Genomic DNA, 25,728 nt, shown 5'->3' with positions numbered 1-25,728 from the left:
AAATTCAATTCGATTCAGCCTATTGAATTGGTTTTTCGATTCGATTTTCCTGCCCAATTGGGTGTTTTTTTCAAACATCCTGGTGGGTTTATTTTATAGCTGTTTCATCCCCCTTTGGCTTCTCCTAACCACACTGGCGCTGTGGTGTAAATAAAATAAAGAAACAAAAAGGACTTTTCCTCTCTCTGTTAAATCCTATCTCACGTTTGCGGTCTAACACCAGCTCTGGCAGGATACACATTTCAAATCTGACATATTGTAATCACAAAACAGAAAATAAAATTAGTTTTTCTACCTTTTGTTGTCTGTTTATTTTTCAAATCTTGTTGGTCCAACGCTCTGGTTGTCTTTTGATAACTTGCTTGCCAGGATCTCCTTCTTTCTTCATGCTAACCATCCATCTGCCATCTCTGTCCTCTCCTTCCGTTTTCCTTCCCTCTCCAGGAGGTCTGGCATCTTTCCTTTTTTCGTCTCCCTCCACAGATCCACCTTTTCTTAACTTCCCTTTCATCCAGCATCTCTCCCTCCTTCCCTACCACCCCAGGGTCCACCATCTCTCCCTTTCTTTTCCCAACTACCCTCTTATCCAGTATCTATATCCCCCCTCCACACCATTCCTTGTGTCCAACTTCTCTCCCTTTCTGTTCCTTCCCTCCCTAAAACCCATGGTCCATCATCTCTCTCCCTCTCCTCTATTTTCAGACCCATTATTTCTTCCCACCCAAAGTCCGGCATCTGCACGTCTCTTTGAACATCAGAGGAGGGGCGGGACCGCGGCGGAGGAAACAGTGCCGAAGCAGCGCAAAGATCACTGACATCGCGATCTTGCTGCAGGCTGCTTCTCTAGGTAAATGGTGCGGGGAGGCCGGGGGGAGGGGGGAATCCGGACGCCAGACGAGAGACCCGGATGTCAGGGGGGGGGAACCGGACGCCAATTACTTCAAGGCCGGGAGCACCCCCTCAGGGCTTGCACCTGGGGCGGACCTCCCCACCCCCCACCCCCCTCTTGGTACGCCACTTAGCTGAAGCATTAGCCTGCTTCTGGTGAGCCTCATAATTCAAAAATGGGTTCATCTCTATTAAAAATCATAAAGGCCCTGGTAATCTGTTCAATCTACATTAATAACTGATGTTTCAGCAATTTGTTATAAACTGGAAAATGTGGATAATATGATTAGAAGTTCCAATCTCAGGAGTTCTTTTCCTAAGCAGCAGCAAACATTAATGCGTACTTACCACAGCTTAAAATGTCTTATGGAAGAGCGTGCCTAGGTGTTCCGTGGTAAATTGGGCCTCAGCACACATTTCCTACCCGCTAAGAAATATCGGGGCAGAGAGTAAGCATGCTCTGTGCTAATCGTTTAAGGCATCTATATTGCTGTGTGCTTACTGATTAGCAGGTGTTGAAGCAAGGGTGGAATCACATTTTATACATTTTCACAAAAAAACTGAAATGTGGTTATTTAGAAAGTACACTCAAAGATGTTAATTTCTTTGTTTCAATTGGTCATATTTTAGGCTAAATGCCTTCATGTAAACTGTCTAGAGCTCCTGGTATCAGACAGTATATAAAAATTACGAATCATTATTATTATTATTTCTCTTGTGGATGGTGAATTTAGAAAGCTGCTATTTACTATGCAGATGGTTGGGATACAGAGAAATCAAGGGAGCATATTTTGGATGTGGTCTGTGTGGACCACAAATTTATACATTTGGGGGCCTATATTCAGATCGTGGGAGTTAGCCAGGCCATTTCTAGTGACCCGCACTGAATATCTGGTTTATTTTTGGCTTCGGTAAACATAGACGGCTAAGTCGACATTTCAGGGCTGGTTGGCTAGTTTATAGCAGCCAAAGATACACAAGCTATTTACGCGGCCTGATTTGGCTGCTAAACTTAGCTGGCTAATGCTTTAAATTTTGCAGATAGCTGGCTATCCACAAGGGGGGAAATTCTAGGGTTACCAGACTTTCGGGAATGAAAATCCAGCCCCATGGCCCCGCCATGAGGCCCACCCTCAGCCCACCCTCTGCCCTCAGCCCTGCCCCCTCAACCTGGTTGCTTGTCGAGAGAGCACCTGCCCATGCGCTGGCGTGATGCGACGATGTTGCGCCCATGTGCACAAGCGCGTGATGTCACTGTGTTGCATCCACGCATGCACAGATGCCGTCCAGATGTCACTGCTCGCTTTTCAAAACCTGGACAAAGTGCTGGGTTTTGAAAAGCCGTCCAGACCCCCGGAGGTCCTCGAAAAGAAGGACATATCTGGTGAAATCTGGACATCTGGTAACCCTAAGAAATTCTAGAAACAGTGTCTAAATAGGTGCCGGGAGGCGCCCTAACAGGGCCTAAGTAAATTTAAAATGCCATGTAAAGCGGCAAAAATCAGCAAAGTTAAAGTGCCTCCCACCTACTTAAATGGCATGCTTTATGGCATTTAATGCCACTATGGGCGAGGCTAATACTGAAAGTGGCATTAGGTGCTGTCAAGCACCGAAAAGAAAACTGTGGTGTATCAATGCTGCCTCCCTTTCCCCTTCAAGTTTCAAGTTTATTAGTTGACTTGATTAACCGCTTAATCAAGTTTCTAAGCGGTGTACACTTAAAATTTACATATATTAGGGAACCAAACAATACATACAATTAATAAATAAGATTAGTATTTTAAAAATTAACATTACAAAAACAATAGGTAAGGAGGGATGAAATACAATTCATAAAGAAAAGAAGAAACATCAAGGGAAAATACAAAAGGGTAATAAGACATATGAGGAAAATAAAATAAGCTATGCAGAAATGATAATCAACCACTAAGCTGGGGAGCATCTCAGCACATCACAAAGAGCCTACCTTAATTGCAGTCACCAGTGGTCTTAAGGAGTGAAAAGAGGAAGGAGAGGGAGGTAGGGATGAAAATGGATAGTAGTGATTGTTTTAATCTCCAATTAGCTTTCTGAAAACTTGGCTGTTCTCTAAAATGTAACTTTTCTTTCCCTCTCTGATATACTAAGCCCTTTAACCTCTCTTCATACTTTTTTCTATAATTCCATTGGAGTTCCGTTCTTTACCAATTCCTGTAAACCGTTGTGGAGATGATGCGGTATATAAACCCAAGGTTTAGTTTAGTTTAGCTTTCATATAAAACAGTAGCGCTGTATTGTTATTAGCTGCAATTGACATCTTTCCTCACCTCCTCCCCGCCCTTTGGTACTTATCTCAATAAATGCACTACTGTTGCAACGCCAATGTCTCCCTGTGGCAATATCTCCACTAGGTTGAAAGGGGATAGATTCCGTACAAACGTAAGGAAGTTCTTCACCCAGAGAGTGGTGGAAAACTGGAACGCTCTTCCGGAGGCTGTTATAGGAGAAAACACCCTCCAGGGATTCAAGACAAAGTTAGACAAGTTCCTGCTGAACCAGAACGTACGCAGGTAGGGCTAGTCTCAGTTAGGGTGCTGGTCTTTGATCAGAGGGCCGCCGCGTGAGTGGACTGCTGGGCACGAAGGACCACCGGTCTGACCAGCAGCGGCAATTCTTATGTTCTAAGTTGTCAATTTTCACTAAAAAAAACACTGCACCGTCTGTATTAGCACAGGGCAGATCTTGTTTTAATTCTCTTTGAAGTTCATTCTTCCGCCTTGACATTTTTTTTTTTTTAAAGACAGAACTGGAAGAGTGCATTTATCCATTTCACTGGCTCTAGACTGGGGGGGGGGGGAATCACATTTTCACCTTATATTTTCAAATGTGTTTGGGGCCAGTTTTCAAAGAGGTTTCCATAGGTAAACAGAATTTGACACTGTAGACCCCCCTACTCCCTAGTTACTGCCGCTACTATCCTCCCCCTACCCCCCCCCCCCCCGGTATCGATCTTTACTATTTTGGCGCTCATCGAAGCAGACTCCGATATTCTGTTCTGGGCCAGTGCGGGGCCTTAACCATCTATGCATGCTCAAGGCCTACCATCTTCCACCGTCTCTGAGAATCCCAGAGAGGGTGGGAGCTGGCAGGCTTTGAGCATGTGCAGACGCCCCCTGATCAGAACAGAGTATTGGCATCAGTTTCAGCCATCATGTTCTGGCTTTCTTCAGGATATGCTCTGAAGTCTGCTGTGTGACTTTGGAAATAGTGAGTTCACTGGGTTAGATGGGGAGAACATCTTTAAATCTACCAGAGACTCTTCCATTCTATGAACTTTCATAATAAAATTCAAATTTCTGCCCAACTGACTTTCCCGCCACAATTCAAATTGGTGGACTGTACTGTTCCCAATCAGGTCAGTGAACTCCCTATTTCTTTTTTAATTGATACTGCCTGGGCTATCTGGGGCTCTGAGGCTTCCTTAGAAGTACTAGTACCAACTTCAGGGGCCAGTTGAACAGGAATTAAAGAGGGAGAGGAGGAGTTCTTTCAGGAGAGCTAAGCGAGGCTCCTGAAATTTGGCTGATTGGCCTGCCTTCGGCATTGAGCTCTGGATTGTACAACAATAGCTTTGTCCCTTTGTCCACTGTTCTTACAATCAAATCAGGATCATCTCACAAATTGTAGAAACGCAGCACTGGGAACATATACGTTTGTTATTATTTTGAGTGTTATTGCACGTTACTTTTTCACTGGATTTGTATCACACAAAGGAAGACTCTATGACGGTGTGGTGTACTGGGTGGTAGCCCGTACACAGGTTGAAGTATTGAACATTAATTCATTTGCTTGACTAATCAATCTACACTGAGGTCTTCTTACACAAAAATTTTAAAGAAGATTTTATTTATTTTACTTTATGTTCCAGTGGCTGCGCCTCACATTTTGTCAGACACAGATATTATAGAATTTTTCTCTACTAGTATGCTTGAAGGAAGGCATGGTTCCTCAAGACACGAAGGATTTCAACCTCTTTATACTAAAGTATATAAAAATAAGGGTGTTAGAAGTGCCAGTAACAATTCACAGTGCCTCTTTCCTTCCTACAATTGGTAAATTCTTTGCAAATATTGTCATAAACTGACAACTAATTATTGTTTGCTAAATATTCACGGTTTACCGCAAAAACACTATTTAACCAATCAGCGGCCATATCTGACTGGTTAAATAGCACTGAATATTGAAGGGGACGTTTCCTGTCCTAAATTTTGGGCATATAAGACAAGCATCTAATATAATAAAACGCTAGGCCACGCATGCGCACTTCCTATGTGTGCGCTGGTTTTCCGTGAGCTGTAGCGACACATAGGAAGTGCACATGCACGGCTTACGCTCTGTCCTGCTCCCTGTTGAAAGACGCAGCGTCTTTCTTACACTAACTTTGCCGTCGCCGCCTCTCCACTCTCTCTCTTCCTCCCCCCCCCCGAGGCGGATGGCCAGCGGCTTATGCGCATGCGCTGGCTTGGCGCACCAGAGGGCAAGATGAAGGGGGTGCGGAGCAGCGCTGGCGGCGGCAGTGTCCGGTAGGGAACACATCCACGAGTCCCCCCTCCCGCATCAACTGCTTCTGCTCCTGTTTGAAGCGGCCTGCTGAGGTTTGCGGCCGGCTGTAGCAAACCTCGCAGGCCTCTCTCCACATGGAGCACGTTCCCTCTGACGCGATTGCGTCAGAGGGAACATGCTACCATATGGAGAGCGGCCTGCGAGGTTCACTACAGCCGTTCGTGAACCTAAGCAGGCCGCTTTGAACAGGAGCGGCAGCGGCGGAAGCAACCATGGGTGGATGGAGGGAGGGGAAGAACGGGAGGGGAAGCGAAAAAGAAGGGCTATGGAGCAGGCAGGAAAGAGGGCTGCTTTGGGGGGAGGGGTGTGCTGGGGCCAGACAGCAATCGGGGGGAGGAACAGATGGGGGGCCATGAAGCAGGCAGGCATTGCACAACAGGGGGAAAGGGGGCTGCTTTGGGGGGAGAGTTGTGCTGGGGGCAGACAGCAATCGGGGGGAGGGAGGAACAGAAGGGGGGCCACGAAGCAGGCAGGCATTGCACAACAGGGGGAGAGGTGAAAGGGGGCTGCTTTGGCAAGCAGGGGGGGCCAGGGAGCCAGACAGAAAGAAAGACGTACAGACAGGGGACCTGGGAGAGACACAGACACAAAGAATGACAGACAGACAGCGTCCAGGGAGAGAGACAAATAAAAAAAACCAACAACACACCATACATACAGACATCTACTCTAGCACTCTAGACTAGTAAAGCTATAAAATCCAGTAATAATATACAAAAATTATACCCGTTTTAGAGGTAATTCATACCCTACCTCATGTTTTTGACTTTTTTTGGTTGCCTTTATAACATTTTTTTTAAATTATTTAGATTTTTCATCTCTCCTCTCATTGCAGCCTTTGTTTAAAAAAACACACATGCTGGAATTTCTGTGGTTTATAAGCAATATTTTTCCCAGGGATAAATCACTGGACAAGTTTCTAATCCACCGTTATGACAACACAGAGAGGAAACCATGTCTCCATGCTGGCTGAGAACTGAAACAGAGGGACTCAAAAGCTGATAAGGCACCTTGCTGCCTTTTTCTCTTACAAGCTCTATCTCTGGTAAGAAAGGACTGGACTTTTCTATTTGGCAAGTGAGGAAAAAAGTTAATGCTGATAGCATGTCACATCTTGAATTTGCTCCCCTCCCAGTCTGATACAGTTAGGGCATGTGGAGATAACCTATATGATAGCACCCATACATTGGCGGAACAGAGAAGATAAAAGGCTGGACTACATACATTACTCTACACTGATTTTCTTGATGGCACCGTACATTATTCCTAACCTTGGTTACTTTCTTCTTTTCAATTACTATATATTGGATCTGTCTTCAGTTAACACTACAAGTGTACAGACACTGGTTAATTGTCTGAAGTTATCCTGTTGATATTTTTCTCTTTGTTTGTATTGTTTGTACTTAAAAACAATAAAAAATATTTGAACTCAAAATCCAATTCTAAAATACAGAGAACAGAAAGACTACAAAATAAGCCTTGATAAAGTAAACAATGAAATCCAGTAACATATCAAGCAAGATAAGGAACTTTTCCTCTTTGCTCCAAGCTTTCAAAATATTTTTCTCCGCTACATTATGGAGCCTACTTCAGCTAGCCTGAAGTTGAAAGGGGGCATTGTCCTTCCTATCTTTAGTTCCTGACTGATTCCTGAAAATCATCAGTGGCACATGTGAGGAAGGAAGAGGCACGGCTATCATGCCAGGCTGCCACATGTACAGTTTAGTACTCAAGACAGGATGAGTGGGTCAAGGCTTGAAGACTGTTAAAGGCATGACTGAAAGATTACTGATTGATCCCTTAGATCCAGCAGTCTACATATAAGAAACTGGTAATGAAGGAAGAAACTATATTTCTTTTCATACATGGAATCTGTCTAAACCAGAATATGAGGCTTTACAGAGGCTGAAGAACATGGACCATCTTATAATTCGATGAGCTGAAAAGGGTGGAGCAGTGGCGGTACAGGATAGGGCTAGATTCACTAACCTGTCTTCCATGGGTGATCCGTGTCCGATCCCAGCAGGCCCGACGAATTCACAAATGGAAAAAATTCAAATGAGGGCGATCGGAGGAACGCCCTCATCTGGCCGACATGGATCACTAGTGTGCGATCCCGTGCATGCGCAGACCATCTGCACATGCGTCAAGACTCCTCTGAGCTGCGACTTTTTAAAACTTTTTTTGTAGCCCAACGAGCCCGTGGTTTTAACCCGCTTTAAACCTACAAGTTAAAACCACGGGCCCGCAGTGCGGGGAAGGAGAGATTCAGGGTGAGCAGGCAAGAGAAATCTAGGGATGAGCAAGGTGATTCAGGGCACAGCAGGCAGAAAAGATTGGGGAAGAGCATCAGGGCAGCAGGCAGGAGAGATTCAGGGCAGCAGAGAGCAGGGAAGAGAGCAGGGCTTCAATGGAGCTGGAGAGTCGGAAAGACGTTTTCGACTGGTCTTCAGCAGTCGCTTTTTGGGTTGATCGGCCAGCACAGTTGGTTTCAAAAATTTCTTTGGTGAATCCCGTCCCTGTCTCCTTTGCATGCGTTTCCCCTCATTTGCATGCACAGATTGGAAGCGGATAGCAGCAGAGGTTAGTGAATCGGGCCGGAGGGAAATATGGTCGCAAAGGGGTCGCAAACCGATTGGTACACGATCGGTTTGCTTAGTGAATCTAGCCCAAAGTGCAGTATGAAACAGAAATGTTTATTTAAAAAAAAAAACCTTTATATACCGTGTAACAGCCTAAAAAGGATCCAAGCGGTTTCAATATATATTTCACATTCAATAAGAAAAGAACTCCATTTAAAAATAGAAAAGCAAAGAATAAAAGCAAAAGTTATTTTTTGATTTTTGTTTTTAAATTCATAAAATACTATAACAATCAAAATCTCAATAATGACAATTCTAATAAAATTCTATAACAGTCAAAATCCCAATAATAAACCATAGCTAAATTAGTACAAATTGAAAATTTCATTAAAAAAAATCAGTCATTACATAAATACAGATTACAGTCCCACACTCATTTCATCAATTTGAAAAAGCCAACTGGGAAAAATGTGCTTTTAAATGTCTTTTGAAATTCATGTATGATTCTTCTTTTCTCTAATCTATGGGTAAGTTATTTCATAACCGCGGAACTAAATAAAAAACACACAATCTCTAGCTGAAGCAAGATGTACCTTTGAGATATGAGAAATGACTACCCTATTGTCATTCAAAGATCGTAATAAACGCTTTGGGGCATAAAATAACACCAAGTTAGAAAGATATGAAGGCTGTAGCTGAAATAATGTTCTATGTGTCAACATCAAGATCTTAAATTTGACCCTAAATTTCAATGGTAACCAGTAGAATTTTAAATACAAAGGTGTCACATGATCACGAATATATGAAAGGCCTAACAGTCTAATCGCAGCATTTTGCACTGTTTGTAAACGCTCCAACTGTCCTGACCCTATACCTGCATATACTAAATTATCATAATCTAACTTAGACACTACAAAGGCATGAATGCAATGATTTCTCATCCAAAAAAATCTTGAATGGCTCTAAGCTGTCTCAGTGCTCCAAAATCTTTAGCAACTACAGATGAAACCTGCTCCTCAAAGTTTAGCTGACAATCGATTATAATCCCCAAATATCTAAAACTATTTACTAGCTTTATACTATAGTTACTTAAAGAAAGATCTAATTGTGGTGTTGCCTTATCTCCTGAGATACAGCTGCTATTGTCTTGGACATATTTAGAACCAATTTATGTTCACTCAACCATTCTTACGAACATAAGTAAAGCCTCTGCTGAGTCAGACCAGAGGTCCATCATGGCCAGCAGTCCGCTCACGCGGCGGCCCATCAGGTCCAGGACCTGTATAGTAATCCTCTATCTATACCCTTCTATCCCCTTTTCCTTCAGGAAATCATCCAATCCCTTCTTGTCCACCCTCTTCTATTCTATTTAGGCCATCTAAAATTGCAGGTGATAGTCTACAGACTAATAAGATGTCATCTCTATAAATATATGTACTGAGTCCTAGCTCCTGAATTCATCTTGCCAATGGGCTCAGAAAGATATTAAATAAAACTAGTGATATGGCTGATTCTTGAGGTACCCCACAATCTAACGATCTATCCTGTGACAATCATGAGATAGAGGTTTACTTGCCTCTATCTCAAGTTCCGACTGAAGAACTTGAGTTCCGACTGAAGAAGGATATTTCTTTGGAAGAGTTGAAGAGTGGTTTTCTCACTCAAAGGGAGCATAAATTTTTAAATCCTAATTTTCCTTGTGTTCCCTTTTTCTACACCCTTCCAAAGATTCACATAAATCTGCAAGATTCCCCAGGATGTCCCATTGTTTCATCTCAAGGATCATTGTTTGAAAAGGTGAATTAATATGTAGACAAATTTGGGGGACCTCTTGTTCCTACTACTACATCTTTTTTACAAGATACCACACACTTTTTGAAGATTTTACAACATTGTCGACCTAAGAATACTAAGCTTCTCATTACTTTGAACATACAATCATTGTACACTAGTATTTCTCAGGAGGAAATGCTTTCAGTAGCTGGGACTTACCTGGAATCTCATCCATGCCCAAATTTAGGCCCGAATTCTGTATAGGACGCCCAGTCTCAGAAGCTGCCTAAGTGGCTTTTGAGAATCTCATTTGGGCATCCTATAGAAAATCGCGCCTAAGCCGGCCTAAGTATCCAATTCTCTACCCGACGTCCATGTTACAGATGCCGGTTAGAGAATTGGGTTGCCGCTGAGCTTATCGCGGCATGTGATCTCCCTGTCATGATAAGTTTAGCGGCAACCCATCCCCACCTCCCACGAAGACAACCGGTAGGAGGGATGCCCAATCCCTCTTGCTGGAACCCTCCACTCCCTGAATATTGCGCGGTAGGAGGTATGCCCAGTCCCTCCTGGCCAGCACCCGCGAACATCGCATGGCAGGAGGGATGCCCAGTCCCTCCTGCCAGAACCCTCCCCCACCTCTGTACATCGCGCAGCAGGAGGGATGCCCACTCCTCCTGCCGGAACCCACTCCCTGTACATCGCGCAGCAGGAGGGATGCCCAGTCCTCCTGCTGGAACCCTCCCCTACCCCCATGTATATTGCCGGCAGAAGGGATGCCCAATCCCTCCTGCTGGACCCCCCCCCCCCCCGTACATCGCAGCAAGGAGGGATGCCCAATTCCTCCTGATACCCCCCCCCCCCGAATGTTTCCCCCCCCACACCCACCAGATATTTAGTACTGCAATGGAAGCCACTTGTGCTCCCTCGCTAGCAAATCTTTTTTTATGGCCTCTTTTGAAGAACGATTTGTATATCCTTCTAGCTTTTTTGAGAAGATGTCCTTGTGGTGCTGGTACATTGACAATATTTTCCAGTTATGGAATGACCGAAGAATATTTGCATGAGTTTATACAATATCTGAATGGTCGTATGCCTACTATCAAGTTTTCTATGTCTTACAATATTACAATGATTTTGTTTTTAGACGTACAACTTAAGATAGCAGTTTCTTTTTTTGCTACAACCATTTTTGTGAAATCTACAGACCGCAATACACTCTTACATTATCAGAGTTCACATCCTCACAATTTTTGCGGTATTGTTGTATCTGCTCCACTGTAGATGAACATATATTACAAGCTGAGAGGTTACAACAGAATTTTTGTGTCATGCGTATCCTCAGCAGACTGTGAAGAAGTCATTTACAAGAGCACAGTTCAATGACAGAGAAAGATTGTTGGGTCATTCTATGAAGACCGATGCTGAGAATGTGGTTACTTGTGTTTTGCAACATTCACAGTAGGCTAGATTTTTCGCACAAGCGAAATATTGGCACTATTAGGACATACACCCCTATTTTCAACTTGCAAAATTGTTGACAACTTATTCTAGGGGGAAAAACTTTCAAGAGATTTTGCGTCCAGCTGATCAGCATTCTATAGGGAATGGGCGGGTGGAACATGTGAAATGTGGCCAGTGATCTCGTGAGGAAGGTCTTAATTGAGTGAAACGGGGACGCTCCGTTGAGCAATTTTACATCTAACCCAGTCAGGAGCTGACCACCAGCTGAATTACTTCTCATTTGTATTTAATACATTCGGGAGCTGCCAGTACTAAAACAGTGTTGGGATAAAAAGCTAAATACAAAAAAAGGTTGAATAATGCTTGTGAGCCCCAACAGTGATTAGTACTAGCTGCATTACCATCACTATAAAAACTTAAAAGTAAAAATATAAAAAGAGAATAATACTGAAAAAAGTAAGAGGCACAAGTGACTGATGATAGCTCACAAGACAGACAGCCGTGAATACTTGAGGTCATCTAGCCCTTATAGTAAATAATCAATAATTTAAAAGAATAAAGTGGTATGAGTGTTATTTAAGAAAAGAATATCTTCCTTATACATCATTACTTGTGAGTTCACATCTTTCATTAATCCTTATGATGGTAAAAAAACAAAGCTTTTAAGTTCTACCACCTGTGACTGTAACGGAATTAATTACATTATTTCTTGACCTATTTATGTTGGGCAGACATCTAGAGCATTTAGGACACATATCATTGAGCACAAATCCTGTCTAGCGAGGGGTAAAATAGAGGCACCGCTAGTACAACATTGTGCAACACATAGACATTCCTTTTTCCGATTTGAAATGCTGGATTTTGGAACAATTGCAGCCCCCATCGAGGGGTGGTGACTTTAAACAACCACTAAGACAGCGCGAGCAACGTTGGATTTTTCAACTTAACTCCTGTGAGCTGATCGGGTTAAATATCAGTGTGAAATGGCGGGTGTTTTTTTAAAAAAATTAATTAACTTGAGTTTGAATTGGAGGTAGTGATTGTCTTTGATTGGTCTTTCAATTTTTTGACATGTATGATGACAGCACATTTAAATGCCCATATAAATCGCAAAGATAGCTAAGGAGCCATGTTTGAACGCTTGTTGGTTGGCAGTGTTTGGTAGGATATTTTCTTTTTTCTTTTCTTGTGATATTTTGTATATGATTTTGATACTATTTTGTATTGTTTTGGCAGAGGTTCCCCTGATGCAGCAGTAGAGAATCAGAGCCCTTGTCGGGAACCCAAAGTAGATTTATGCCTATCAGGAAGTACTTTATTTTTTTGAAGTTTCCTGAAAATTGATTCCAATAAGGAGTTTGCACATTGGAGTTCTGCCATTCCTTCATCAGTGGTTGAAGACTTCAATTTTTGTGGACAAAGATAAGTACCTTGTTATATTTATTTGTTTATAAGGATTGCAGTATTGCTGATTTGAAATAAATATGGTATACTAGTGACTATATTTATATGAGCATAGCAGAATTTTTAACCAGTGATGTGTTTGACTGTTCTGATCTTATGAATATCGGAAGTCAGTGGCCAGTGGTGGAGGTTCATTATAGTCCTTCGCAGGTTCTGTGCAACACTGAGGATTCTTTTCTCCCTGAAGTCTTTGATCTTTACCTTTTGAATGTTTTTTTTTTGTGTGTGTGTCTGTAAATGACTGATGTAATGACATGGATGAAATTGTTGGGGATACGAAATGAAGAACTGGGAGTCAATTTGTTTGAGGGGAGACCAAGAATTGGGGAGGGGTATGGGATAGGAATAGAAATAGCAATTTAATGTTAATCTTATGTGATCAGCCTGTATCATGTAATCCTTATTAAGCACCTTACCTGGACCGCCCACTTGATTCTAACATCTATAATATCAGTTGAAAATGTTCTATTACAGAATGATCTAACAGGACAGCTGAGGATGCTTTCTGATCTTCAAAAATTTAAGAAACTATCGGAAACAACTTTGTGAAGACATTCTATTGACTGACCTAGGATCTTGATTGAAGATGTTTTAGATATGCTTGCTTATTTATTTGTATGTTGGTTATACCAGTGGTTCCCAACCCTATCCTGGAGGACCACCAGGCCAATCGGGTTTTCGGGATAGCCCTAATAAATATGCATGGAGCAGATTTGAATGTCTGTCACTTCCATTATATGCAAATCTCTTTCATACATATTCATTAGGGCTAGCCTGAAAACCCGATTGGCCTGGTGGTCCTCCAGGACAGGGTTGGGAACCACTGGGTTATACGATGATTATGTTTGTAGTTTTGTAAACCGCTTAGGTATAGGCAGGTTAGAAATTTTTAAATAAATAAATTCCTCTATAACTATGCAATGTTCGGAGATTTTCTTTTCAAATCTTGTACTTTCTTGAATTCGTTTTTGTGACTTCATAATTTAGTAGTCGTAAACTCATATTGTATTACATTACATTAGAGATTTCTATTCCGCCATTATCTTGCGGTTCAAGGCGGATTACAAAAGAGTTATAGAAGGTGAGTTACAAAAGAAAATCCCTGGTCATTTCCAGAGCGAGTAAAGAGTAGATCAAGTTGATTTGGGTAGGTTGGGCTGTCTCCATTTATAGTTTTGAATAGTATACAGTAGAATTTAAATAGTATTCTTTCTGGAATTGGAAGCCAGTGTGATTTGAGATATGCCTCTGTAATGTGGTCGTGTTTCCTCAATGAGTAGACGAGTCTAAGGGTTGTGTTTGAATTGTTTGTAGTTGTTTTGTTATTGTTGCAGGGCAGAGGAGGTAGAGGATGTTGCAATAGTCTAGGAGACCTAGGATTAGGAATTGTACTATGAGCTGGAATTGTGTTCTTTCGAAGAATTTTCGGACTTGTCTTAGATTTCTCATAACTGCAAATGATTTCTCTATTGTTTTATTTATTTGTGGTTTTATTTATTTGTGTATGACAATGAAATCAAACTGTAAGTAAATTGTAATACTTTAGTGGTGAACTGTAACCCCTTCTGAGCTCTTTGGGGAGGATGGGATATACAACCAAATAAATGGGAGTGAGATACCTGGGATTTGGAAGGGTTAGGGGGAGTAGAGAAGAAGATCTGAGCATTGTAAAGGGTGGGATGGTAAGGGAAGAGGTAGGGCCTACTTTCTTGGCTTCTATCTTAGATTTCAGCATTTTTAACTCTCATCCTATTAGAAATCTAAGTTTCATGTTTCAAGTTTATTTTATATTTGATAAAATCGCCTTTTTTAAAGATTACAAAGCAATGAACAATTTTAATTTTTTTTTTTTTAAATTGGGAGACATACAATATAGGGATAGACAGACGTACATTTCGTAGGGAAATCAGGGAAGAACTGCAATTTGATAAAGGAAAGAGAAAAAATAATGGAAATAGTAACAGCTAAAAAGGCAAGTTAATTAAAGGCATCAAATTATTTGGAATAACATAGTAGCAGGTGATCATTTGCATTTGGTTTTGAAACCCTAAAATCAGCTGAAGAAAAAATACTGTGCAACCATTTTAAACAGCTGGCTGGCAACAATGTCAAGGCAGAAATGCCTTCCTATCAGGAATTCGTGTCAGGAAGTCTGGTGAGCTTGTGTGATATTGGTATACAATGTCATAGTTTCAGAGTGGGAGATGATTTATGGGATACGCTTTCTATTAGCTAGCTATCTAGAGAAACCATGCACACAAGGAAGACAAACAGAAAAAAGAAAGCAGGGCAGGAAACTAGCTCAGCACACAGTGAGGTGGTACTTCCTATAATTAGCAACATAGCTATGGCTTTGGCTATTTATGGTGGCAAATAAGCAGTAAATGTTATAGGATTATTTACATTATTCCAGGAGTCAGTGAGTTCAATTGCTATGTATTCTATATGCAGGGTGTGTTTCAGGTACCCAAGGAATGCCTTTTGTCTGTTATAGGATCTATCTACGTATTTCGAAAACCCTGGAATTTGGAAAGCAATTAAAAGCTTTCCCATTTCAGCTGTCTTGCAATAGTATTGAAGAATAATTTGTGAACAGGAAAGCTGCTGCTGCTTTTTTTACTATGTTGATGAGAACTGATCCTGATTAGTAACTGAGATGTATTGTTGGTTCACTCTGTTGCTTTAATTTACATACTGCTAATATTTATGCCATTTTATGTTTTTGTATTGGTTTTAGATATTGTGGGTCCGGTTCTATATATGAGAGGGTGCTGAAAAGTTCTTGGCCCAGCCAAGAAGAGAAGGACGTGGACATGGTTCAATCCATGATCTGAAACAAGGTCAAAACGGAGAATTTTGTTTCTGCAAATTGGCACTTAACAAAATACGATGACACTTCTTTTCAGCTACAGCTCAGAATATAGGAAGTTGGTTGGTGGAGCTGAGAACTTTTCAGCACCCCCCTTGTGTGTTGCTTACAAAATCAGCGCCAACCAGTGCAGCACTGAGCGCAATTCTAGAAAAGTTAGGCACGCTGTATAGAATCACACTTAGCACTAAGCAGCGTTACACGTTCTAACTTTTAGGAGCACGGTATTTATGCCAGGATATTCTTGGCCAAAATACCTGTACCCTAAATTGTGCCTAAGTAAAAAAACAGATGCATAATTCAAAAACTCACCCTCAATCTACTTTTAACTATGTGCTTTGGACTAGGCACATACTTCTGTGTGCTAGGCTCCTACCAATATATGAGACACTAGTCTTTAAGCCTGTTACATTAACGGGTGCTAGAATAGATGTGTGTGTCTTTCTTTCTTTCTTTCTTTTTCTCTCTCTCCTCTTGGCCGCTTTCTGTCTCTCTCTTTCCTCGGCTGTCAACCATCACCCCTTGCCTGTTCCACCTGTCCAGCAGTAGGCCTTCTCCCTTCCTTTTACCTCTCCATGTCCAGCAGAACTCCTTACATGCTCCCCCTGTCCCTCTTCCCTGCTCCCCCTGTCCAGCAGCACTTCTTCCCTGCTCTGCAGTCATTCTTCCCTGCTCCCCCTGTCCAGCAGCACTTCTTACCTGCTCCACAGTCATTCTTCCCTGCTCCCCCTGTCCAGCAGCACTTCTTACCTGCTCTCCTGTTCCTCTTCCCTGCTCCCCTGTTCCTTTCCCTGCTCTGCCTGTCCAGCAGCACTCCTTCTTTTCTCCCCCTGACCCTCTTCCCTGCTCCCCCTGCCCAGCAGCACTCCTTACCTGTGTCTCTCTTTCTCCTTAGTGTTTTGTTATTTTTTTCAATCTGTCTCCTTAGCCCCCTGTCCTTCTGTGAGTGTCTGTGTGTCTCTGTCCTTGTGCACTGTTGTTTGTTTGTTTTTTTAAATCTCTGTTTAGCTCCTGATCCCCTCTGTTTCTATGGCAACCCTGTTCGCGGATGTGAGGGCCGTTTTGTGGTGCCGGGTCTGGCGGCAGCGTGTAGGTCGGAAGCGTAAGACGGGGCCTCACTGTTTTGTAGGTCCGGGTCTGGCGTCGCCATGTAGGGCGGAAGCGGGAGGCGGGGCCTCAGCACCGGCCGGGCGGCTCACGCCGCCGGCCCCCAGGAGCTCGAGGCCGGCAGCGGACATGGCTGGCGTGGCATGGTGGAGGAGGAACAGAGTTCGGTGACGTAAAACCCGCACATGCGCACTCGTGTTTCCGCGACGGATCAGGGAACACGATTTTTTTAATGCGCATGCGCGTCCTACCATTTTATTATATTAGATAAGCATCCCTGATTAATAATAATAATAATAATAACAGTTTATATACCGCAGTACCGTGAAGTTCTATGCGGTTTAAAAAAGACTGAAAGACGTTACAAGTTGATTGAATTTAAAGAGGTGCAAGAAAGTGGTTCATAGGTCAAGAGAACCGTATTGAGGAGAAAGAGAAGTATGGGTCAGCTGTCTAGATATTTCAGGAACAGGTATGTTTTTAGGCGCTTCCTGAGTTCCTCATAAGTAGTGGGCGAAAGTAATTATTCTAGATCTTTACCCCATAGTGCTGCCTGATGTGAGAGAAGGTGTTCATGGTGTTTTTTCAGTTTACATCCTCTAACTGGGGGGGAAACGAAGTTCGAGTGTGAGCTTCTCTTGTGTCTGTTGGCCGAGAATGAGAAAAGGTCAGTTAGGTATTTAGGGGCTAGTCCGTATAGTACTTTGAAGCAAAGGCAAGCGAACTTAAACTTTATGCGTGCCTCCATCGGCAGCCAATGCAACTGCCGGTAGCAGGGTGTCACGTGATCAAATTTCTTTAGTCCGAAGATTAGTCTGACTGCTGCATTTTGCATTAATTGTAAACGTCGCATATTCTTTAGGGAAATTGCTAAATAGGCGATGTTACAGTAATCAAGTTGACTTAGTACGAGGGATAACCTAGTTATCCTTTACAGAATTTTCCCCTAAGTATTTGAATTTTTTTTTTTTGCTTTGCCTCTGCCTATTATTATTATTATTATATTCATGTTGCACTGTCTGGGTCTTGCCACATCTAAATAAGTGGACCTAATGTTTCAGCCTCATGCTGTGGCTTTCCTCAAGGTATGCTGCGAGGTCTGCAGTTTGTCTTTATATACAGTTGGCTCTCAAACCTTATTGGTTGGGGTTTGAAGTAGGAAGTTTCCTCAGGAAGGAAGGGGATTTCAGCAGGAAATTGAGGTGGGAAAGTCTGTTGGTCCCAATTCATTGATTTGATTTAGTAATGTTAAGGATTCACAGATGAGCATATATGGTATACTATATGGTACTATATAGTATGGTATATGGAGCGTAGATGGTATACTAGCATTAAACAGGAGATACCACCTTCCCAGAACTTGGAAAGCAATAAACATTGAAGGTGACTTTTGGTGCTCAGTCGATTTATTGTGTAGTAAGTCTCGACACGATCGTGTTTCTGCCTCAGGAGTCTGAATACTGATTGAGAAGTAATTGTTTAAATATAAAGCTAACAGATTTTAGAATTTGTTGGAGCACTATGCTACACTTAACTGTTTGCAAAACAAAAACATCACTACTTAGAACAGGAAACTTCAATTGAACAGCAGTGAAATATTAATACAATTTAAATGAAATGAATCCCAACCTCTGCATCTTCATACGTGTACCTCCCCGGATCTTTGACATTTTGGCTTGTTCTCTCATAACTGTGTGAATCCAGGTTGATAGGAAACTGGGCTCCAGGACCTAAAAACTCTTGCCAAATTTCTTCAACCCTAGTGGGTACATCTTGTAAGGGCTGCTTCTTGAGGTCTTGAACTGTCAACCAAAACCTGTCAAAATACACACACAAAAAAGAAAAAGCAAAAGCCATAAACTGCTTACATTATATTTTCTAAGGAACCTCAAACACAGAATTTTATGAATTAACCACTAACAGATATACTTTCAGAGTCAGGCACTAGGGTAGTGAGTCTCTCAAAATTCAACTAACCAATCGAGGTTTTCAGGATATCCACAATAGATATAAGTGAAATAAATTTTAATTCAATAGAGGTAGATCTATTTCAAATATATTCATCCTGTAAACCCATCTGACTGTGAGGTTTTCAGGACAGAACTCAGTTCAAATTGAACCATAGTGTGGTTTCCTACTGTAAGAAACAAGAGATTTCATTCTGGTCATCCTTAGTCCCGCCCATATTTCCTTAATTCTGGAAATCTCAAGTAATAATCCTTTCTTGGCTTTGCTTGCCTATAAGCCTTAGTTTCATTATCATCAATGAAAAGGGTTTAAAATAAGTTTAGTCTTTAGGTAGTTCCGTGAGCTCTTTGCTGTTTTTCTAAGTATGGATGATACAGCGCAAAGACTCACATTCAGAAGCAACCTCCTTGACTGAGTAGTGAAATCAGAAAGCCGTCCAGTTGTGGCAGCTGTTCCGTCCATGCATACACCGACACACATTGACCAATTACATTTTCCTGATATGCAATCATTCAAAGATTTGAATAGTTCTGCAGCTGTGGTGTTGGTTGGCAACAATAATGCACATAATATATCCTCATGCACATTGTCCTGAAAAATATATGCCACAAAATCAAGCAGCCTTGCCTTGTTGTCAACATCGGTAGACTCATCAACTTGGATTGCGTACCACAGTGACATGAATCCTCTCTTAACAATTGTGCCTCAATATCCTCTGCTAGTTCATCAATTCGTCTAGTTATGGTGCTCGCCAAAAGAGGAACCTTTTGAATTGCAGATTCTCCTAAAAGTTCACGGCAGATGTCCTTAGCAGCAGGCAGGATTCAACTCTTCGCCAATAGTAAAGGGCTTCTTAGCTTTAGCAATGCGGTTAGCCACTAAGAATGATGCTCTTTGTGCAGACATATTTGAAAAAGTGATGGCCTTCAATAATTGCTTCTGTCCTTCATGTTCACATTTTTTTCTTTCACAAAACTCCAGAGGCTTTTTTTTTTAATGCAGTATGCTTGGTCTCTAAGTGACGAAGCAGTTTTGAAAGTTTCATGGCTTCGTTGAATAGCCATATTATACAGAGCGGGCTTGGAGAATATGAATCACTTGTTGCCATGAATCTGTAATTTAAGTAGGACTTTTGGTATTATCTTTTAAATGCAGCTCTCTTTTGTTGGTAGTCTTGGAGTCTTCTACTGTCTCATCATTGGGTCTTTCTCCCTTTTCAAAAAAGCTCTCCAACGACATTTGTTTTTTTCTTATTTTTGTTAAGGTTAGCTTGTGGACTTAGTGGAAAAAACTGTGACTGAGACAAATGCGGGAAAGCGGCGCTGATGGAAGGGATCACTTTTCAAAATAAAATACCTTGCAAACTAATGCAAATAAAATTTAAAAATGTATTCTTTCTTTGTGGCCCGGTTCGGCACAGCCCATGGCCCAGTACCGGTCCGCGGTCCGGTGGTTGGGGACCCGGGAGTCAAATGGACTCCTTGACACCATAATTATTTTGATTATTGCTCAACTCATAGATATACTAGTGGTTGTATACTTTTCATTCAGAAATTTCCATTACCACTTTATAGTACTACATGGATTATATGAACAGTTTTCCCCATTTCCTTAAGTTGTGATAGAGTTTCTATGCCCTCTGGTGGTCAACTAGACATTTGGAAGTATAGTAGTTAATTAATCTAGCTGTTATTGGGCAAATCCCACTGTAGCTTTCACCAATGAGGTTTGCTAGGATAATTAGAGCAAATCAGGCAATTTCATTTTATTTTCTAAGGAAAAATGCATCTTCTTTGTACACAGATCTTTTGTAAGGCACAATTTTTCTCAAAACTACTCAGAACATTTGCCTCAGAACACTTCCTAATTTGACAGGCAATTATATAGGTTATTTCCATATGTGCAGAGTTTTACCTGGGGTAGGGTGGACATTAACTAAAAAAAAAGAAAGCCCATTTCTGTTGGTAGAACAACATTTTGCCCACAGAAAGGGGATAATTTTATAACTGCCTGAATTAGTGAAAAATACATGTATAGCTTCACTATGAAAATTCTGCTGAATTTTCAGTGAAAGTACATGTTTACATTATTTTTGAAAATTATCATACACATTTACCTATATATGTTTAAAGTCACAAAGATGCCCTTATAGAATAGGCTCTCTCCACACAGCATTGGGGTTAGAGGCTAGCCAAATTTTTTTTCAGTTTCGGTCAAAACTGAAACTGCACATGAAATTTATCACCTGGTTTTGGCCAAAACAAAAAACTCATGTTTGGTTGTTTGAACGTAGGGTTACCATATGGCTCCAGAAAAAGGAGGATGGATTGAGACATCTGAGTTTTACTTCCATTGCTTTAAATAGAAGTAAAACCCAGATATCTCAATCTGTCCTCCTATTTCTGGAGTCATATGGTAATTCTTTGTGAACATGAACCAGTGAGGGCTGCAGTTTGCATCTAGGCAGACTGTCATCCACCTAGAATGACAGAAATAGCGTGGAATATAAATTTTGTAAATGATATATTCCTCTGCTAAAAACAGTATCCAAGCCAGGATATAATCGTTTAAATAATGAAAGATTATATTTTACCTCCAAGGAAAATAATCTCCACACACATGGAGTGCAGCTAATAAAGCTGAAACTGAAAGCCACAGTGGTTTTACACTGGCTGACTCTGTGCCACACTCAAAGTGACAGCTGACATCATAACTCCACAGAGAGGCTAATTCCTAAGGAGCTTATCATTCCACATTTAGGTCCCTTTTTACAAAGCCATGCAGCCGATTGCTGCTTGGCAAATGCTTCAACGTCCATTCAATTCTTATGGGTGTCACATAGAAACATAGAAACATGATGGCAGATAAAGGCCAAATGGCCCATCTAGTCTGCCCATCCACAGTAACCATTATCTCTTTTTCTCTCTGAGAGATCCCACTTGCCTATTCCAGGCCCTCTTGAACTCAGACACAGTCTCTGTTTCCATCACCTCTTCCGGGAGACTGTTCCATGCATCTACCACCCTTTCTGTAAAAAAGTATTTCATCAGATTACTCCGGAGTCCATCACCTCTTAACTTCATCCTATGCCCTTTCATTGCAGAGTTTCCTTTCAAATGAAAGAGACTCGGCTCATGCACATTTATATTACATAGATATTTAAACGTCTCTATCATATTTCCCCTCTCCCGCCTTTCCTCCAAAGTATACAGATTGAGATCTTTAAGTCTGTCCCTTTACGCCTTATCACGAAGACCACACACCGTTTTAGTAGCCTTCCTCTGGACAGACTCCATCCTTTATATATCTTTTTGAAGGTGCGGCCTCCAGAATCTTATAATAATAAAATGCTAGCCGCGCATGCGCACTAAAAAAAACGTGTTCCCTGATCCGTCCCGAAAACACAAGTGCGCATGCGCACGTTTTACGTCATCACCTACTCTCCACCTCGCGCCACCTATTCATCACCTGCTCTCCACCGATCACTGTTCCTCCTGCACCATGCCACGCCAGGCATGTCCGCAGCCGGCCTCGAGCTCCTGGGGGCCGGCGGCGCTGTGCTGAGGTCCCGCCTCCCGCTTCCGCACTATACGGCGCCGCCAGACCCGGCCCTACACTGAGATCCGTGATCGGGTTGCCATGGAAACCCCGCCGCAGCCTCGCAGCTAGGTAGGGGGACAACAATCGCGCTTATGTTCAAGCCGCTGCCACGACTCCCCTCTCGAACCGCACCAGGATCGAGAGAGGAGCTGCGGCGGGGGCTTGAGCATAAGCGCCATTGTTGTTCCCCTACCTAGCCGCGAGGCTGCGGCGGCCTTCCTCACCCGGCTCACATTGAATCCAAGTAAATAACTGGGGCTGCCTAACGGTCCCATATGTCAGAGAAGGGGCGGGACCAAGGCAGAGTGGAACGTGCTACAGCAGTGGCAGGCCTCCGATTTCGACGCGGCTCCTTTTAACATTGGTGGATTCACTGCACCTGATGGAGGGAGGGAAGGAAAGGTGGTTGGACGCTGTTGAGCCCCTCTTTAGCCTTAGACCCTCTCCTAACTGCTCCCTCCTGTCTCAGACCACTGGAGCACCTGATGGAGGGAGGGAAGGAAAGGTGGTTGTGTGCTGTTGAGCCCCTCTTTGCCCTCAGACCCTCTCCTAACTGCTCCCTCCTGTCTCAGACCACTGGGGGGAGGTGCCTGTCTTCAGCTGCAGGGATGGAGGGAGGGAAGAAGAAAGAAGGGGCCCTGGCAAGCGAGTTATCAAAAGCCAACCATAGCCTGGGACCCCTACATGATATGAATAATGACCAGACAACAAAAGGTAAGAAAAATAATTTTATTTTCTGTTTTGTGATTACAATATGTCAGATTTGAAATGTGTCTTGAGGGAGGCTTCCGCCGCGGCTTTGGACAGAGGGGTACCATTTTCGTGGGAGCCGGCCTTCGGAGAGGCTTGGGACACGGGGACGGATGCGGGAGGGGCTGCCGCTGCGAAGGGCTTTGGTGGGGGAGCCAGCCAGACCACAAGTGTGGGGACGTTGTAAGCGAGGATTGGTCAAGGAGCCGCCGATGCTGAAGCTTTGAAATTGCTCTCCCACCGTCACTCCCTCCCGCCCCGGCTCTGCCTCTGCCCCTGCCCAGGTTCAAAAGCAGGAGACATCTAGCACCCGTTAATCTAACGGGCTTAAACACTAGTTGTACATAATATTCTAAAGAGGTCTCACCAGAGTCTTATACAGAGGCATCAATACCTCCTTTTTCCTACTAGCCATACCTCTCCCTATGCAACTAGCATCCTTCTAGCTTTCGCCTTTTCAACCTGTTTGGCCACCTTAAGATCAATACATACAATCACACCCAAGTCCCACTCTTCCGTCGTGCTTGTAAGTTCTTCACCCCCTAAACTGTACCATTCCCTTGGGTTTTTGCAGCCCAAATGCATGACCTTGCATTTCTTAGCATTAAATTTTAGCTGCCAAATTTCAGACCATTCTTCAAGCTTCGCCAGGTCTTTCTTCATGTTATTCACACCATTCGGCGTGTCTACTCTATTGCAGACTTTGGTATCATCCGCAAAGAGGCAACTCTTATCCAACAACCCTTCAGCAATATAATTTATAAAAATGTTAAAAAGAACAGGCCCAAGAACAGAACATTGAGACACACCACTGGTAACATCCTTCCCAAGGGCACTCAGTTTATATATTAGACATCTGTGTGGAACACTGTCATAGGCTTTGCTAAAATCTAAATACTTCACAACTAGCGCACTCCATCTATCCAATTCTCTGGTCACCTAGTCAAAGAAGTTGATGAAATTTGTCTGACAAGACCCACCTCTAGTGAATCCATGTCAGAGCATTTACCGCACTGGCCCATGCTGCTGGCTTTTGTAAAAGAGGGGGTTAAAGACAAACTCCTGCTAAAATGTTGTATCAAAAGCATTTATTTGGAGCATTCTATTTATCAAATGAACCATTGTGTAAGATCATAACTGCATTATTTGAAATCGTAGTCTAAAAAAAAAAAAAAGAATACATAGAGTGGCCACGCCCCCTTTTTCCCATGACTACCTTACAATCCCTGGTAGTATAGTGGTATAGTCAGATGAACCAGTTACTGCACCCATTTTGAGAGCAGAACAGTTTAGTTTAGTTTTATTAAAATTTGATATGATCGTCTATTCCTAGGTTTCTAATCGAATTACAACAATAGAAGTTCTACAATGTTTAAAATACATACACTTAATTTAGGGTTTGACGTACTAGACACACAGGGAAAGACGAGGAGGAACTACATATGTTAAAAGAAAAGAAAGCAATCAAGATAAGACCGAAAGGGAGGGTTTGGTTAAGAAGAACTAAGAATGGCTTTCTGTTTCTTAAGGAGATGAATGCTCTGGTGTAAAACTGAGAGGAATTAAAGATGACTTAATGTCTCGTGGGGAGATTAGTGATCAGATAAACATTACAATGAGAAGGCATCTTTGAAGAGATGGCTTTTTAGTTTCCCTTTGAAATGCTCTAGCATTTGTTCTTCTCTTAATTCGAGTGGCAGAGCATTCCACAACTGAGGGCCTACGACTGAAAAGATTTCCAATTGTCTAATACCAATCATTTTTTAGAGAGGGAATAGTTAATAAGTGCTAATTAATAGATCGGTGCGCACACGGTGGGGTATATGGTATTAATAAATTATAAATGAATTTGGGTCTTTATGCCTTTAATGCTTTATGTATCAGCAAACTCTGCTTGTAGGCAATTCTGTGTACGACAGGTAACCAATGTGCTTTTTTTTAAAGCGGTGTTACATAATCATATTTTTTAGCAGGGATGGGCAGGCGTACTGTAATTGGGGATTGCTCCAACTTCAACTACATTCCTAGACCTCCAGAGATAGTAATAAAAACTGAGGGAGGCCAATGGGTGGGTGTGAGGTCTAGGAGGAGGGGTTGTCTATTCAAGGGGAGGAGGGAAGAAGACAGACAAATGGGACAAAGCACACATTTTTGACTTCCACTGAAAACACATGGTCATTTTTGGACAAAAAGAAAAACCAGTCAAAAAACAGAGTATCCTTTTATCTGAAACAAACTGGGCATATAAAGGATTCTGGGCTAGTTTCAGCAGTATAATCAGAACTGAAAATGAAATTTGGTCGGCCTCTACAGTCAGGACTGACTAACTGCCAGTTACGATGGACTAACTCATTGATCTCCTGCTAGTCATAGTAACATAGCAAATGACAGCAGATAAAGACCTTAACAGTCCATTCAGTCTGCCCATTAGTTATTCTCATTTGAAATACATGATTGAATTAACTTGTCTCTTCTTTGATATTTCTGGGCCATAGACTAAAGTCCACCTGGAATTGTCCTAGGTTCCAACTGCTGAAGTTGCCACCTAAGCTCAATCCAGCCTATCCAACCATCCCATTGTTTGTAGGATATCTACTGTAGTGTCTGGCCTGTAACGTCCTCATGTTTCAAGTTAGTGGAGTTCCCATTGATGCCCTCCCC

General features: G+C 42.3%; 1 protein-coding gene across 8 annotated transcripts in view; it reads right to left on the bottom strand.

Annotated features, from left to right (window-relative positions):
* Positions 1 to 25,728, bottom strand: part of RGS6 (regulator of G protein signaling 6) — a 497,670-nt gene that overhangs the window by 30,476 nt on the left and 441,466 nt on the right. For all 8 annotated transcript variants that reach the window (XM_033952620.1, XM_033952619.1, XM_033952621.1 and 5 more), the window contains one exon: positions 18,379 to 18,565. In XM_033952620.1, coding sequence (XP_033808511.1) covers positions 18,379 to 18,565 — 187 coding nt within the window. The remainder of the gene's footprint in view (positions 1 to 18,378; positions 18,566 to 25,728) is intronic.

This window comes from Geotrypetes seraphini, chromosome 7 (assembly GCF_902459505.1).
Source record: "Geotrypetes seraphini chromosome 7, aGeoSer1.1, whole genome shotgun sequence".
Lineage (NCBI taxonomy): Eukaryota > Metazoa > Chordata > Amphibia > Gymnophiona > Dermophiidae > Geotrypetes > Geotrypetes seraphini.
Note: the sequence above shows the minus strand (reverse complement) of the source record. Positions and strands in the feature narration are given on the sequence as shown.